Source organism: Cinclus cinclus, chromosome 3 (genome assembly GCF_963662255.1).
Source record: "Cinclus cinclus chromosome 3, bCinCin1.1, whole genome shotgun sequence".
In the NCBI taxonomy this organism is placed as follows: domain Eukaryota; kingdom Metazoa; phylum Chordata; class Aves; order Passeriformes; family Cinclidae; genus Cinclus; species Cinclus cinclus.
The window spans coordinates 2,509,843-2,526,085 of NC_085048.1; the positions used below are offsets into that span (position 1 = coordinate 2,509,843).

Here is a 16,243-nt window from a genome sequence, read left to right on the forward strand (position 1 = left end):
TTTTGCCTTTACATTTTTGTAACTCGCTTCCCTTTATAATTTGAGTGAGATTTGTGAGTCTCAGATTAAAGCACCTTTGTTGCGTATTTCAAATGTTATTAAGAGCCTTGATGGTCTCAGCATTATTACAAGGTGTAACAAAAAACCAGTAGAAATACAAAATCTATTGTCACCAGGCATATTAAATATATTCAAAATAGAATTACCAGCCCCTCAGGGAGCCATTCTTGGTCCAATACTCCTCAGTATTTTCATTAATGACTCGGAGGATACAGTGAAGAGGATGCTAATTAAATCAGTTGTAAAGACATTGCTGGGAGGCTCTTGAAGGAAGGGAATAAAGCACAGCTCTGTGTTGATAAATTAACAAAAGCCATGGAAATCGATGTGCCAGGACACAATAAAGATAAATGTGTGGTGGCCCCTGCAGGACTGGACAGTCAAGAATAGAACTGGGTTGTTTGACAGGAGTTTTTCCATTGCCTTCTTCTAATTCCTGCTCTTTCCAATGAAATCGCAGTGGTGGGACAGTTGAATGATGCTGACTCATCCCACCAACAACTAATTTAGTCCCCTCCCCAAAATCACCTCCAAAATACCTGTGGTCTGTGCTTTTTTTAAAGTAGTAAAGTCTTTTCCAGAGTTGCGCTTTGAGAATGCAGCTTCATCTCCTTCTTGAAACAAAACCTTGTGTTTTGTTGTTCCCACTCTGTTTCTCCAGGAGTAAACAGGCATTAAAAAATAAATAGATGTTATTAGGCTGCTTTGCATCCCCAGGAATTTCAGCTGCCGTGCCCTAATTTGCATGTTAGGCTCTTCTTATCCATATAAATTAGAACAGACTTTTCCTGACCTATATTTGTAGCTTAGAAGATGATGTTTTCCCTGCATCTTTCTTAATGAAGGGGATTATTAACCAAAGCAGTGGCTGCCGAGGTGGGCTGAGCACTTTGCATTTTGAAGCGAGTGGTGCTGAATCAATTCTGGCTCAAGGGCAGAAGTCCTTCTGGGCTCTGAATTCCTCTTTCAACTGCTTTTAGGTTCTTTATTTTACATCTGACAAGGATGTGTGGACCATTTCCCCAGAACTATTGAAAATTAAAACTCTGTGGGAAACATGAATCCACCTGAGGGAGGTGAGGTTTATACTGGATATAAGGAAGAATGAGATTATATATGTTATATATGACATATATAATATCCTGTGGGTCCCTTGCAACTCAGAATATTCTGTGATTGTATGATATAAGAATGAGATGATCTTTAAAGGTCCTTTCCAACCCAAACCATTACATGATGCTGTGGTTCTATCCATGAAGCCGACGGGAATGTGATGGGAATACCAACATCTAAATTTTCATGTGTTTGTAGACTTAGGAGAGGGCAGCCATAGAAAACTTTGTCTGCAGGATTTTTTGATGGATTGATCCTAATCCTTAGGCAAGGAAAACAATAGATGAAGTCAAAACAAAGAGATACCAAACATTGTTTTCTTCATCAAATAATAGTGAATTTACTGTACTTGGGTCTGGAAATCTGAGGCACTGAAGCGTGGCATCATTAATCATAGTTTATGGTGATTATTAGTAGGCTTTTAATCTTTGTTTTCGTGTATAATTAGGTACAAGAGGTCAAAGCTGACTCTCTTCTGAACAACAGTATTTTCAGTGAATGACTGTTTTTCTCTGCCTGCAATTTCCTTGTGCATATTTATAAGAGCACACTTGTCTGTGTTTTGAGAGAGCAGTGTCCCACGAGCATATCTGCTGATAAAAGCAAATGACAACACTATTATTTTTATTATCACTAATTATTTTTATTACTATTGCAACAGCACCTGGTGGATCAGAGTGGGTTTGGGTTCGTAGTGCTGCCAAATGCCTAAATTGAGGCGAGGCACTAATGGACAGCAGATAAATGAAGAGAGAGGAGAAGGCACATGAAGAACACAACAGCAAAACTGTGCAGTTCCATGGATGAGCCCATGTGGTAATTGGTCTGAATCCCTGCATTTCTTAACTGTATTTTACTCCATTATTAGTTGTTGCCCAGCTTTTGGCAACATCACAGCAAAGTTAATCCCTGAAGAAAATCAGCAATCAGGGCCTGATTCCAGTGCCCAAACAGAAATGCCTTTGCCATGTCAGATGCTTCTGGGCATTATTCCTGTTTTCCAGCAGTTTGAAAATGTGGAGCTCATTTCTGCCCTTTCTCATGTCCTCCACTCTCTCCCACACATCCCTGCTGCATGCATTTTATTTGGTATTGAAGGCTATCAAGATCTCCAGGCAGGCTTGCCTCACCAGCACAGCCAGGAAGGATAAAGGCTGAGCTAAATCCACTTAAATTTAGATGTTTCCATGGGCATGGAGGGGCTCAGCTCCCACAGGTGTTGGGAAAGATCTGGTCAACACAGTTGACTCAAATGAGGCATCAATGTTTGATCAGTTTTGGTTGCCTAAACCAAAGCTCACTTCCAGCTTTACCAATAGAGATTGATAAAAATTTCATTCCCTTCTCAGGTTCATATATTCTTGGAATTGTCTGAGTAGGAAGGGACCTTAAAAATTGCCTCATCCCACCCCGTGCCACGGGCAGGGACACCTCCCACCATCCCGGATTGCTCCAAGCCCCGTCCAGCCTGGCCTTGGACACTTCCAGGCATCCAGGGGCAGCCACAGCTTCTCTGGGAAACCTGTGCCAGGACCTCACCACCCTCACCACCCTTGGAATTCTCAGCCAAGAATTCCTTCCCAATATCCCATCTATCCCTGCCCTCTGGCAGTGGGAAACCATTCCCTGTGTCCTGTCCCTCCATCCCTTGTCCCCAGTCCCTCTCCAGCTCTCCTGGAGCCCCTTTAGGCTCTGGCAGGGGCTCTGAGCTCTCCCTGGATCCTTCTCTTCTCCAGGCTGGGCATTCCCAGCTCTCCCAGCCTGGATCCAGAGGGGCTCCAGCCCTTGGAGCATCTTTGTGGCTTCCTCTGGAGTTTCTCCAGCAGGTTGAGGTTCATCCAGCTCCCAGACAGTTTTTGAAGAGAAAAAGCCTAATGCCTATTTATGGCAGAAAATGGCTAAAATCCTGCCTCAGCCAAATCATTTAACTTTTGATTAAAGTGAAGTCAAGTTTGATTAAAGTAAAAGTCCCCTACAATAAGTTTAGTGCCATTAAGGATGATTTATGTGCATAATTCACTGTTCTATTCATCTGTTCTGTGCACTACTGGTAAATATGAATTTTCAATTAATAATTGGAAATGGATTAACAATTTTGTCTCCCAGTGGTACTTGAGTTAATACTTGAGCTTTGTTACACTCATCCAAAACAAACCTGTGAGGGTTTTTTTTCTGAGTTCAGGTTGATGATGCACTTCCTTCAAAGGTCAAAGAGCAAAAATGCATTTATAGATTGGTGTACCTGAAGGAATTAATAAAAAATAAATATACAGGGAACTTTTCTTCTAAACCAAGTCTTCCTTGTGAATTTATAGGGTTTTTTTAGGTATGTATAAAATATTTGAAGAGTTAGAGGAGCTTCTGGTATGTGAGTCATGGAATGGTGTGGATTGGAAAAGACTTCACAAATCTTTTAGTGTCAAAAGAAGACCAAAACCAGGGATTCATACTTAATACTAAAAACCGTGTGTATTGAAAACTTTCTAAACCTTGTTGACATTGTAAAACTTTTCTTCATTATGTACAAGCTCAATAATTCTTTTGAGCCTCCTGAAAAAACTATTTTCTGTTTAATTTATACTTCCTGCACCACAGCACCTTGAAAACCATCCAGAATTCTCAATGCACAGCACTGTAACAAAATTCTTTCCTATTAACATTTTTCTCCTTTAATCATGTGCCATAAAGAGTTTTACTTTCCCCTGGCAACTTTTAAGCTGTATGGATGTAATCATTAGAGTGAGTGATGACATCAAGCTAGGGTGACATGGTGCAATTGATTTTTACTAAATAATGATATGATGAGCTGGAAGAAGGAGTTTTATTAGTCTTAACTCAGCAAGGATTGATTGGGGAGAAGAAAATGACCAATCCCTATCTCAGGTTGCTGCAGGTATAAGAAAATAAGTGACAGCTGCAGAAAAGTCTATAAATCACAGGAAAAATTATGATAAAAATAAGAGCTATGAACTGCCCTTTAAAATTTCACTTGATGGCAGAGAAGAGTGGAAGAGACCTCAGCCATTTATCTCCATTATGCCTGGGATCCTCCGAGAATAGCAAACTTGACGGATGATGCCATTACATTTTTTTTATTATTTTTAAATGGAGGGAAGATAAGGAGTGGTGTATAAGTGTTACATTCAAGTCATTAGAGGGTTGAGTCTTCAAAAGAATTCCTTGATTTAGCCAATAAAATAAAGCATCTTTTGCTTTAGCTTTCTGTAGTTAATGTATTAAACATTGGCTTTTTGGAAACAAATCTGCTTGTTTGCAGTTTCTGAACAAAAAAAAAAAAACAACAAAAAAAAACAGTACTGGGAAATCTGGTTTTCTGTTGATCAGAGAATCACAGGATGCTTTGGCTTGGAAGGGAACTTTAAAATCATCTTGTCCTATCCCCTGCCCTTGGGTAGAGACACCTTTCACTATCCCAGGTTGCTCCAAGTCTTGTCCAGCCTGGCCTTGGACCCTTCCAGGGATGGGGTTTCCATATTGCAGTCCATATTCCAGTCACTCAAACCAAAGGAGAGACAGCATTTATTGCTTTGATGCCAAAGAATGGGAGGGAGACCAAAACTATCTCATTCCTACCCAGGTACATCAGAAGATATCGAAGTGTTGGTATAAAAGGGACTTTTGGAGCCATTTCTTTGCCTGTTATCTACACTGTGGCAAACAGCAACTTTCCCAGTGGCAGCATGGTTGTATTCCATGGCAGTCTCAACCTGGGAATCCTTCCTTTGGCAGGATCTGGGAGCACATCACAGCTCCCAGTTCTCTCCAGCCACCATCCTCTCACCACAGATTTCCATTTCATATAAAGCAGAGCTCGGCTCTTGAGGGCTTTTTGTGGTTAATTGGTGCTCTGGGCTCTGCTGGCACAGTGAGGACGTTTTATATTCTCCAGAGTGGTCAGGGCTGAGCTCTGCTGAGGTGCTTTGGTCAGCCAGAGGGAAATTCCTGAATATGATCCATGCCCAACATCTGAAAGCATTTGGAGCTCCAGATGCCCTCATCTACCCTAGTTCTCCAGAGACAAGAGCTTACAATGACAGCCCAGTGCTCACACAGGATCTGTGCTGTTGGACTTTGAACTTTTTTATACTTTGGCACCACACAACCCTATCCAAACCCCACATATTTTTGTCTTTTGCCGGAGAGGTGCAAATTTTCTGCTTTTCTCTCTGTTCTAAAATCAGAGTCTCTGTTAAAGCATCTCTTTGACAAGAGGTTTTCTGGCTTTTTCCGGTAGATCAGCTGATTTGCTTTGTCTCAGGCCTCACCAGTGAGTGCTGGGCTGTTACCTTGGATGTCTTTGCTCCTGTTCCTGCTGGATGTGTTCCTGATCACCTGGCCAGGGACACAGGATTTGCCTTTTCCAGTCTCTGTCTTGCCCCACTGATATTACTAAAGTAGATCTGGATGAGAACAATTAATTTATGGAAAATATTGTCCAGCCCTGGCACAGCTGCCCAGGGCACTATTGGAGTCCTCATCCCTGGAGGGATTTAAAATCCATGTAGAGGTGGCACTTGGGGACATGTGTCAGTGGTGGCCTTGGCATTTCTGGGGGATGGTTGGACTTGATGATCTCCAAGGCCTTTTCCACTCTCAGTGATTCTCTGATTCCTCAGGATTAATAAATTTTCTTACCAACTTTAAGAAGGAACCTGTTTATCATCTCAGTCCTGAATGAAAGGGAGGTTCAGGTCCTACTGACAGAATTCCCTATTATCCTTGAGGAAAAGGTTGATCTCCTGGAGCTACCCCAAGAACTATCCCTAAGCTGGCAGGTTTCTCACAGAAAATGGCTTTGAGACATCTTACAGAAGAGCTGTAGACACAACCATTTTCCCAAGAAAATCCAGTTGCTCTGAAGATGTTCAGCTGATGTTCTGTAGGAATTGTTCCTTCTCCCAGTTAAGAGTTTAATCACAGACATACTGTGGAGTTTTTAAAGACCCAAGAAGAGGGGTTTTTTTAGTCAGTAATTTTATTTTTTTTAAGACAAGACAGTTAAGCTCCATCATCCACCCACAAGTATAGTAAATTGAATTTCCTGTCCTGTTTGCTACTTGTTGAGTTGTGAATCTCAGAACCTCAGACTTGTCAGAGGGTTTAAAAAATCAGTGATGGACCCCTGAGATGTTTGTCCATGTGATGTTCACTGAAAATAAAAACAGCAGAAGTGGCACTGGGCCATGTCTGCACACATGGAATTTATTCTGTTGTCTCATAGTCTTAGGGGCTTGGCTGTATTAGCCCTATATTGCAGGGGATTTAGATACAGAATAATTTAAACAAGTGAAAATAAGGGAAAATTTGGCTTAGATCATTGGTCACATTAAAGCTACACTTTGGGGAGATATATGCAATGTCTGTTCCTTATATGTGGTTTAACAGACCAAGCCAACATTTAGACGGGAGGAGGGGCTGTTGTTATCACACACCTGACTTCTCCTTAGCTTCACCCTTTAGTCATTGGCATGGTAAAACTCCTGGTGTTTTGATATCCTGGGCTGATCCCCCAGTGTGGGCAGCAGGAGAGGTGGGGATTCTGTCCCTCTGCCCCTCTCAGGTGAGACCCCACCTGCAGAGCTGCATCCAACCCTGGGGCCAACAGCAGAAGGACGTGGAGCTGCTGGAGAGAGTCCAGAGGAGACCATGGAGCTTCTCCAAGGGCTGGAGCCCCTCTGCTCTGGAGCCAGGCTGGGAGAGCTGGGGGTGTTCACCTGGAGAAGAGAAGGATCCAGGGAGAGCTCAAAGCCCCTTCCAGAGCCTAAAGAAGCTCCACAAGAGCTGGAGAGGGACTGGGGACAAGGGATGGAGGGACAGGACACAGGGAATGGCTTCCCACTGCCAGACAGCAGGGTTGGATGGGATATTGGGAAGGAATTCTTGGCTGTGATGGTGCTGAGGCCCTGGCACAAAGAAGCTGTGGTTGCCCCTGGATCCCTGGAAATGTTCAAGGCCAGGTTGGACAAGGTTTGGAGCAACCTGGGATAGTGGAAGGTGCTCCTGCTCATGGCAGGAGGTGGGACTGGGTGATCTGTAAGGTCATTTCCTACCCCAACTGTTTTATGATTGTGATTCTATGAAAATGCGTTTTCTGAAAGTGAAGCCTTCAAGAATGGAGTGTGGCTTTAGGTGCATTGTTCAAGAGATAAATGCTCTTTGTTTCTTGGATGTTGTCTTATTCCCCACCTGGATTTTAGATACTCTAGTTTTCAATTGCCCCTCCAAGTTAAACAACTTTGGCGAGACTGAAGAGCCTCATTTCTCTGGTGGCTCTTTTTTTTTTTTTTCCTCTCTAGAAATGTATTTTTAAGTTACAGACAATTCTCTTCTTGACTTTCTCTTCAATAAATTAATCAAACTGACTGGTTCCCTGATACTGTGTCGTGGTGGCACATGAAGATATTAAATAATCTGATTTTTTCACTCAGAGCGCTCTGCGCGTGAGCTCATAGCAAACTTACACTCCTAAATTTGTGCTGGAAACCAGCACCCTCTGTAATAATCCTTCATTTAAAGAGATTTTTGTAATCTCCTCCCTAGCTGGTCGTTAAACAGTTTGTTAAGCAATAAATAGATTTGTAGAATGTTAAATGCTTAAGCTCAAACATCAATCAGCATTAACATATCCTGGCAAAACTAAACCTTTCCTGGCCTGTCCTCCTTTTATCCCAAACTGGCTTTACCAGAGCTCCCTGTCACCCTGGAAGAACTTCCAAAGGAATGAACAAAATATTATGTGGCGGCTCTTGACTCTGTTAAGTATTGATGAAGAACATGGTTGGTTTTTTAATTGTAATGACGCATTTTAACAGCTAAAAGAGAACCCAAATCATCAGAAAACTCCATAAGATATTTTGGAATCAGATTCTTTCATGTAACTGTTGGTCATCAAATGGAGTTGTTGTCCTAATGCCTTTTTTAAAATATTTTTGTGTCGTGTTGTTCATAAATATTTAAGGCATTTTTGTTTGTTTATTGTATTTCCCTTTAAATCACTTTTTTGTTGCCTTGGGGCATCCAAGAGGGATAAATCCATGATTTAATGAGGAGTAGTGAGTTGATGGCATCTTTTCCCAGCAGTACCACAGGCTCTTCCTCAACCCTCTGCCCTTTGCCAGGGGGGTATCAGGACATCCTTTTTTTATCCCATTTCATCTCTACAACCCTGAGAGTTGATGGGAATCCTCAGAGGGGCTTCTGCAGCCTGGTGGCTATCATAACACCGATCCTGATGATTTCAAATTTGTCTTGGATTGCAGATTTTTGGGAGGACTCTGCTTAAGAAACTCCAATTTTTTCACTCCCCCAAGTTCATGCACACCAGCAGACAAAGTTAAAATTAACACATTTTATTCCATCAAAGCGTAAAGTTGTGTTCTTGAGCACAAAATTTGGAACAAGAGGTGAAAGGCAGTGATAACAAAGTTGCCAATGCAGCTGAAAAACTGCATGTCCAGATAATTCTTGATGCTAAAGCTGCTCTGAGGCTGTTGTTTGACTTTAGGGAATGATCCACAGCAAAGCTGGCAGGAGAGAATGGGAATGGGAATGGGAATGGGAATGGGAATGGGAATGGGAATGGGAAGCAGCAGTGGCTTCCCAGGATTGCAGTGCCAAGCCATATCTGAGTTGGTCACCTGAGGGAACAGTTGTCACCTCTCTGCTTTGGCCCAGTGTTTTGTAGCTTTGAAGGGAGAATCCATCCCATATTTTGTAAATTTGTATGTGAACAACTTCATACATCAAGTCTTTTGAAAGGGTTACACGTATCAGCAGAAATATCACAAAATCCTGGTGCCAAAATTTCCCATCCAGCCTGGTCTTGAGCACCTCCAGTGATGGGGAGTCCACAAGCTCTCTGGGCAGCCTGTCCCAAAAATAATTATTTTTCTCCAAAAGTGTTTTGTACCTTCCTCCCAATTACTTTTATTCCCAGAGCACAAGAAAGATTAAAAATATTTGATAAAATCAACATTTTTTTGGTAACCATTTGCATGGTTCAAAATAATTTTTTAAAGTCTGCCTTGATTACAGTGACTGCAGATTAATTATTTAAGATTTGACATCTGTATGTGACTATTCTGTGATGGAACAAAACCGAAAAATGCTCATATTTAATTTTCATGACGTTCAGAAGGAGATATCAGACCTGGATCCCTTCAGGATTCTTTAACCAAAGACTTGGACTTTCTAAAACTACCTGCTGAGTGTGCATGGAAGAAACTGTGCAAATCCAGCTGGATGTAACCTCTTGAATTTAGTGGGAGGTGTCCCAGACCCAGGGGGTTGGAACAAGATGAGCATTAAGGTCTCTCCCAACTCAACCCAACCCAACCCAACCCAACCCAACCCAACCCAACCCAACCCATCCTGGGATTCTGTGAAATGGGTGGTGGGTGTTTTTGCACCGCTTAATTAGTGGTTTGGCTTGGGTCTCTTCTGCCTTCACTCAGAGCCAGGATTAAAAAATACGCAAAGGAAACAGATTTTCTTGTGTTTGGGCTTGGTTGTGTATTAAATCTTATCAAAAGTACAGAAAGTTCAGCAGCACTTTTAGCCACCAGCAAGAAGTGAGTAAAATGGAGACAGATCCAGCCTAGCTACAAAGCCTCTTAAAGCTAAACAGTCCAACAGAGAAATAACACATATATTATTCATACTTTTAACCCAATAACTAAATTCCCACGACCCTCAGTGTGGCACTAACTACAACCTGAAACCATGAAGAAGAAGGAAGATGAACACTGAAAGGGACACCACCCAAAATCCTCCATCTTGTCCCATACCTATTACTATATTATAAAAACCTCAGATTTAAAACTGATTGCTATGTGAAATCACACACTTCTATTTAACTACACACCAGTGATCCCAACTCCGTCACTCAAATTTGGAAGCCTTCTCCAAGGCCTCAGGTCAAAAGCATTGTTCTCCAGGGGGTCAGTGCCAGAAAGCACAGAAATCTCAAAAACCCTAGGTTTGTGGGATTGAACAGGGATATTCTGAACTTCTCCCAGCACGCAGGGACGGAGGGAAGCTGATCCCCCTGTGCTCTGTGTCCCCAGGGATGCGCCAGGGGAACGATGTCGGCACTCAGTATCGCTCGGCCATCTACACCTTCTCCCAGGAGCAGATGGAAGCTGCCCTGAGATCCAAGGAAGAATATCAGAAGGTAACACTGGGCAGGGGGGTGGAATTGCTTCACCTGTGAGCACAAGGTCAAAGATGTCACGAATTAACACAGAATCACTCCTTGTTCTGTGCACTATCCGTGCTGCTGTTGCAGATCCTCAGCCCAATGCCCAACTTGCATCATACTTGCTGTAAATTCCAACTTTTAGGATTTTTTTTTTTCGTGTGAGTCATTTTATAACCATGCAGAAGGAAAAATAGATCCTTATGCAGAGGTGTTTCGAGATTTATTTAATGTGGGTTCACCAGTACAGAAATCTGTGATCTTAAAGCTATTCAAGCTTCTCTGGACCCCAAACCCTGAAGGGTGTACCCAAAATACCAGATCCAAGAATTCCTGAATATTCCTGATTAACGGTTGTGCTGGATAACTCAGGATCACCCACCTGATGAGTATGAGATGCTTCTGTGAAGCCTTTCCATAAATGTCTTGGATGAGATGTGACAGCCTGTGGCTTACTGAGAGTATTTGTTGTGACACAAAGATTTGTGTGACAGAACATCAAACAATTCCCTTTCTTACACAGAATTTTCCCCTGTTTTCTGGGGAAGATGGGTTCTGTCTCTACCCTGCCATGTTGTTATTTAAATAAAGGCAGAGAGATTAGTATCCTGCAGTGTTGTTGTTTTACTGCGGTGCCCAGTTCTCTTGTCAATGCAAAATCCAGATTCTGCAGCAGAAAAATATTGAAATATTATTATTTATGTGAAAAAATCCACTCACCTGGGACATCAGGGCAGTAAACTTAAGTAGTGCTAAAATAAAATAAATAATATTTAATTATACAATCTCCTCACTGGTGTTATGTTAAAGAACCAGGAGTTTTGGTGTATATTTGATGTTAGGAGTCAAAAAACCTCTTTTTACATCAGCTAGAAGGTCCCAAAAAGCAGCAGGTTGTTTTTTGACAATGTGGGTATGACTGGGAGAGCCCCCAGGGCTGGTTCCTACTTGCAATTGGAATTATTTTGAATGCAAAGAGGTGCTCAGAACTGCAGGTAAGTGATTTTCAGATCTGATAAATGTGTGTGTAAATGAAATGCTCAATGACTTACATTTTTTTCTGATGAGGAGAAGTCAGTCTTCCAGGTGTTTTATCTGGTGGTTTTGGAAGATATTTGTCATTCAAAACTTCTTTTTGCTCATTATTTACCTTAGATCCATTGCTTTTCTAAATTCCTTTTATTCCTTTCTTTTAGTATCTGCTGACCAGCATCACCCTGCAAATCTTACAGCTTTAATTTGCTTTCCCAACTCTATTATCCTCTGCTGTTATTTGTCATTAAATAAATACTGACATGAGAGCAAAATTGCCATGTGTGAGATTGCAATATGATATTACAGAAATTTCCATCATCAAATAGATTTCCTTAATGGCACCATTTAAAATTTACCTACTTTGAAAAGTGTGTGTAATTAGTACATTTATATAATTAGGCACAACTGTAAGTGAGCACATGTAGAGTTTGTTTTTGCACTGAAGTGGGGAAGGAAGGGACGGTGTTGCCAGCTAAGGAAACCCAGCAAATAGGCAGTGAAATTCCTTAGGGATGTGTGTTTCCCATGTATTATTAACAACAATATCTCCAATATTATCTACTGGGGTATTGCAGGAGCAGTGGAATGGTCGTGTGGGAAACATACTGAGCAAACAATTTGTTCAGGAATCCCTTTTCATATTAAATGCTGTGCATTCCATTATTTTAATGTAAATGTGATACAGCCACTTTCCTTATTATTGCAGCAATTTAAAATAAATATCAAGCTTTTCTGGCAGTGACACATGCCAGATAATCATGGATAAAAATGTGGGAATGGCACAATTTTTCTGTGATAAGCAGTGGTGCCAGCAGCAAGGGAGGAAGGACTAACAAATATTACAATAACAGCAGTGTGCATGGGTGACTCCAGCACTTCATGGCACTGCAAAAGAATAAAATAAAATCAAAATGTCATTTATTTTTTTGTTCGCTGAATAATTGTGCATGTACACTTAAATGTGATTTGAGCTGAGAACCTGAAAGAGCCCTCCTAAAAATGACCTTCAACCAGAAAATGATGGGTTTGCTAGATGAGATTTGGGTTTTTTCCCACCTGGCTCCTGGTGTCCAGGGAAGGGAACAGAGCTGGGAAGGGGCTGGAGCACCAGGAGAGGCTGAGGGAGCTGGGAAAGGGGCTCAGCCTGGAGAAAAGGAGGCTCAGGGGGGACCTTGTGGCTCTGCACAACTCCCTGACAGGAGGGGACAGCCAGGGGGGTCAGGGCTCTGCTCCCAGGGAACAGGGACAGGAGGAGAGGGAACGGCCTCAAGCTGTGCCAAATTGTGGTCTAGATTGAATATTAGGGAAAAATTCTTCACAGAAGGGGTGAGCAAGCATTGGAATGGGTTTCCCAGGTCAGCGATAGATTCGCCATTCCTAGAGGGATTTAAAAGCTGTGTGGATGTGGCAGCTGGGGATGTGGATCAGTGGTGGCCTTGGCAGTGCTGGGGGATGCTTGGATTCTATGATCTTGGAGTGTTTTTCCAACCTCATGATTGATGCTGGGATTCAATTTTAAGCGACAATAATCAGATTAATGACCAAGCTGTGAGTGAGACCCTCCATGTGCCCCGAGCCCAGGTATCCTGCAAAGTCACATCTATTTTAAATTGTGGAACATGTTGCTGATTCCTGCAGCTGCTTTGAGAGCTGAGGAGTTGCAGCAGAATTCACATCAAGCTGTGGGGCTGGAGCTGCTGAGGGAGCCGAGTGCAGGAGTCAGAGTCAGCTACTGGTGACAGGGTCTGTAATACAATAGTGCTGCTGCTAAACGGTGACACAATGGAAGTGTAATCAGAAAAAAACCTCATCAAATGAGGGCCAGGCCTTGGTGAAATCACTGTGAATGAGCAGTTTTGCCTAAAGCTGAGGTTTTTTAATACAGGTGAGCCTGAGGTTACTCAATTTTCAAGACAGTTACTCGGCTGGGTTTGGTTTTCAAATGAATTATCAAGGCAGTAGTAATACAGAGAGTGAAATCTGGGTGGGAAGAAGCTTGTATTATTTATTTTTTTTTCAGAATTGGACTTTGCTTTGTTTTGTCAAGCACTAGCACAGGGTTTTAAGGCTCCAAGGATACACTGAGTGCCCCCCCTTCCTGGATCACAGAGTGATTTAGGTTGGAAGGGACCTTAAAGATCATCCAGTTCCAACTCCCACCATGGGCAGGGACATCTTCCACCATCCCAGGTTGGTCCAAACCTCGTCCAGCCTGGCCTTGGACACTTCCAGGGATCCAGGGGCAGCCACAGCTTCTCTGGGCAACCTGTGTCAGGGCCTCACCACTCTCCCAGGGAACAATTCCTAATTCCCAGTATCCCATCCATCCCTGCCCTCTGGCAGTGGGAAGCCATTCCCTGTGTCCTGTCCCATCCTTCTTTGTCCCCAGTCCCTCTCCAGCTCTTGTGGAGCTTCTTTAGGCTCTGGAAGGGGCTTTGAGCTCTCCCTGGATCCTTCTCTTCTCCAGGTGAACACCCCCAGTTCTCCCAGCCTGGCTCCAGAGCAGAGATTTTGGATGGATGCATTCCATGGAATAAGGAAGGCAATGAATTAGCATCGGGCAGTAGAAAATGTAAAAATCTCTGGAGCACAGCACTTTAGCAGACACTGGGAAGCTTTCACTGTCTTTCTGTGATGTGGGAACAAACCAGCAACACTCTCAGGTGCAAAAACTAAGAGCTGAAAATTTGGTATTAAGGAAAAGAGATTGAAAAGCTAGAGTTTCCAAAAGCTTTCCAAAAGCAACGAGCTTTGGAGCAGCAACCTATAAAGAGGTGAATTGTTCAGGATTGTATTCATCAAAGCTGGAGAAAGGGCTGTTTACAGACCTCTGGGATCCACAGTTCTGAGTGGTTAATTCCATGAAGAAATGCCTGGCGGTGGGAATTCACAACCTTCATCTGTGTTTTTATCCGACGTGCTGTGTGAATTCAGAACAAGCCTTGCCTGGGAGATGGTTTTTCATGTGATTTTTGGCTGGGAGAAGTTAAATAGCTCTTTTAAAATGAGATTGTTTTTATTAAAGCAATACAATAGTCAATAAAAAAATAACACCTGCTTACTCCTCTTCAAATTATGTCTAATTCAGGGCTTTATGTGTCAAATTATCTCTTCTTCACTCTGCTGTGAATGGCAACGACTTGATTCCTGATTGATGGTGGTGGCTCTTGTGGAGACAAGCAAAGCTGATCTGATAAGCTGAGCCATTCTTTGGTTTGTAATCACTTTTCTGTGCTGCAGAGATACCCTTTGTATGTTCATCCCTCTCAGAGAAGGCTGCATTGGGCTACGGATGAGGAGGTTTTCTGTGAGCAGTTGTGAACTCTTTTCATGTTACTGTAACTGCAGAAAATTTGACTTTGCCACTCTGATAAAATTTGGGCACCTCACAGCAGGAATATCTCTCAAAACTAATCCTAATCCATTTTTTTGATGACAGTGGCAGCAAGATAAAAGCATTAATGGCATGAACTTAGGATGAACTTGTGGATGTGTCTCCCTGGACTTCAGCAAAGCCTTTGACAGTGTCTCCCATGGGGCTTATTCCTGGAAAATCCAGCAGCCCATGGCCTGGGCAGGTTCCCTCTGGGCTGGGTTAAGAACTGGTGATGGCTGGGCACAGGGAGTGCTGGGGAAGGATGCCTCACCTGGTGACAACAGCCCCCTGCAGCTCCAGGCTGGGGCAGAGGGGCTGGAAAAGGCCCTGGGGGTGCTGGTGACACGAGCCAGGTGTGTCCAGGTGGGCCAGAGGCCAAAGGCACCTGGGCTGTGCCAGCTTTGGGGTGGTAGCAGGACCAGAACAGTGCCTGTCCCCTGTGCTGGCTCTGCTGGGGAACCTCCAGCCCTGGGGACAGCTCTGGGACAAGAAGGACATGGAGCAGCTGGAGAAGGTCCAGGGAAGGGAATGGAGCTGGGGAAGGGGCTGGAGCACCAGGAGAGGCTGAGGGAGCTGGGAAAGGGGCTCAGCCTGGAGAAAAGGAGGCTCAGGGGGGACCTTGTGGCTCTGCACAACTCCCTGACAGGAGGGGACAGCCAGGGGGGTCAGGGCTCTGCTCCCAGGGAACAGGGACAGGAGGAGAGGAAACGGCCTCAGTCTGTGCCAGGAGAGGTTTAGTATGGACTTCAGGAAGAATTTCTTCATGAAAAAGGTGATTAGATGTTGGAAGGAGTTCCCAGGGAGGTGATGGTTTCCTTAAAGCCCATTTCATTCCACTCCCTGCCATGGGCAGGGACACCTTCCACTATCCAGGCTGATCCAAGACCTGTCCAGCCTGGCCTTGGACACTTTTGGGGATGGGCATTCCCTGAGGCAGAGAAGTACCACCATCTCGTGCCAAGTGCATCCTGCTACTATTCCTGTTCCCCAGGAATGCAGCACATGTTGCTTATTTTTATTAATGCTGAGAAAGGCGAGATTTTTTTTTGTTTTTAATAGCTTTCAGTTCTGCATTTATTGTCCTCACTTGATAAAGGCCAGGCATTTCACTTGGCCCTTTGACTGTTGCAAATACAGCTGATCCTGTGTTTGGATGTAGAACAAGGAACAGCAGGATGAAACCAGACTTTGTGTTTTGCAATCATTTTTTCATCTGGGAGGTCGTGGGGGTCACCGAAGGAGCCGTTTGCTTTATTGCACTGGGAATGCAAAGTTTATATTGGACATTTAAGCTAATGCTAGAAATTGCCCTGTAATAAACTAATGTAAATATCAAATGGATTTGACTCCAAGAGTGGGTTGTAAATAAAACATTTCCTGCTTTGTGTGGCTTGCCCTGTTCAGCCTGCCATTAATGTAAAAACACGCTGGATTTGTGTAGA

The 16,243-nt window shown here is 43.2% G+C and overlaps 1 protein-coding gene across 1 annotated transcript in view; it reads left to right on the top strand.

Annotated features, from left to right (window-relative positions):
- MSRA (methionine sulfoxide reductase A) overlaps nt 1-16,243 on the top strand; it is a 233,517-nt gene that overhangs the window by 142,349 nt on the left and 74,925 nt on the right. The window contains exon 5 of the mRNA XM_062488383.1: nt 10,260-10,366. Coding sequence (XP_062344367.1) covers nt 10,260-10,366 — 107 coding nt within the window. The remainder of the gene's footprint in view (nt 1-10,259; nt 10,367-16,243) is intronic.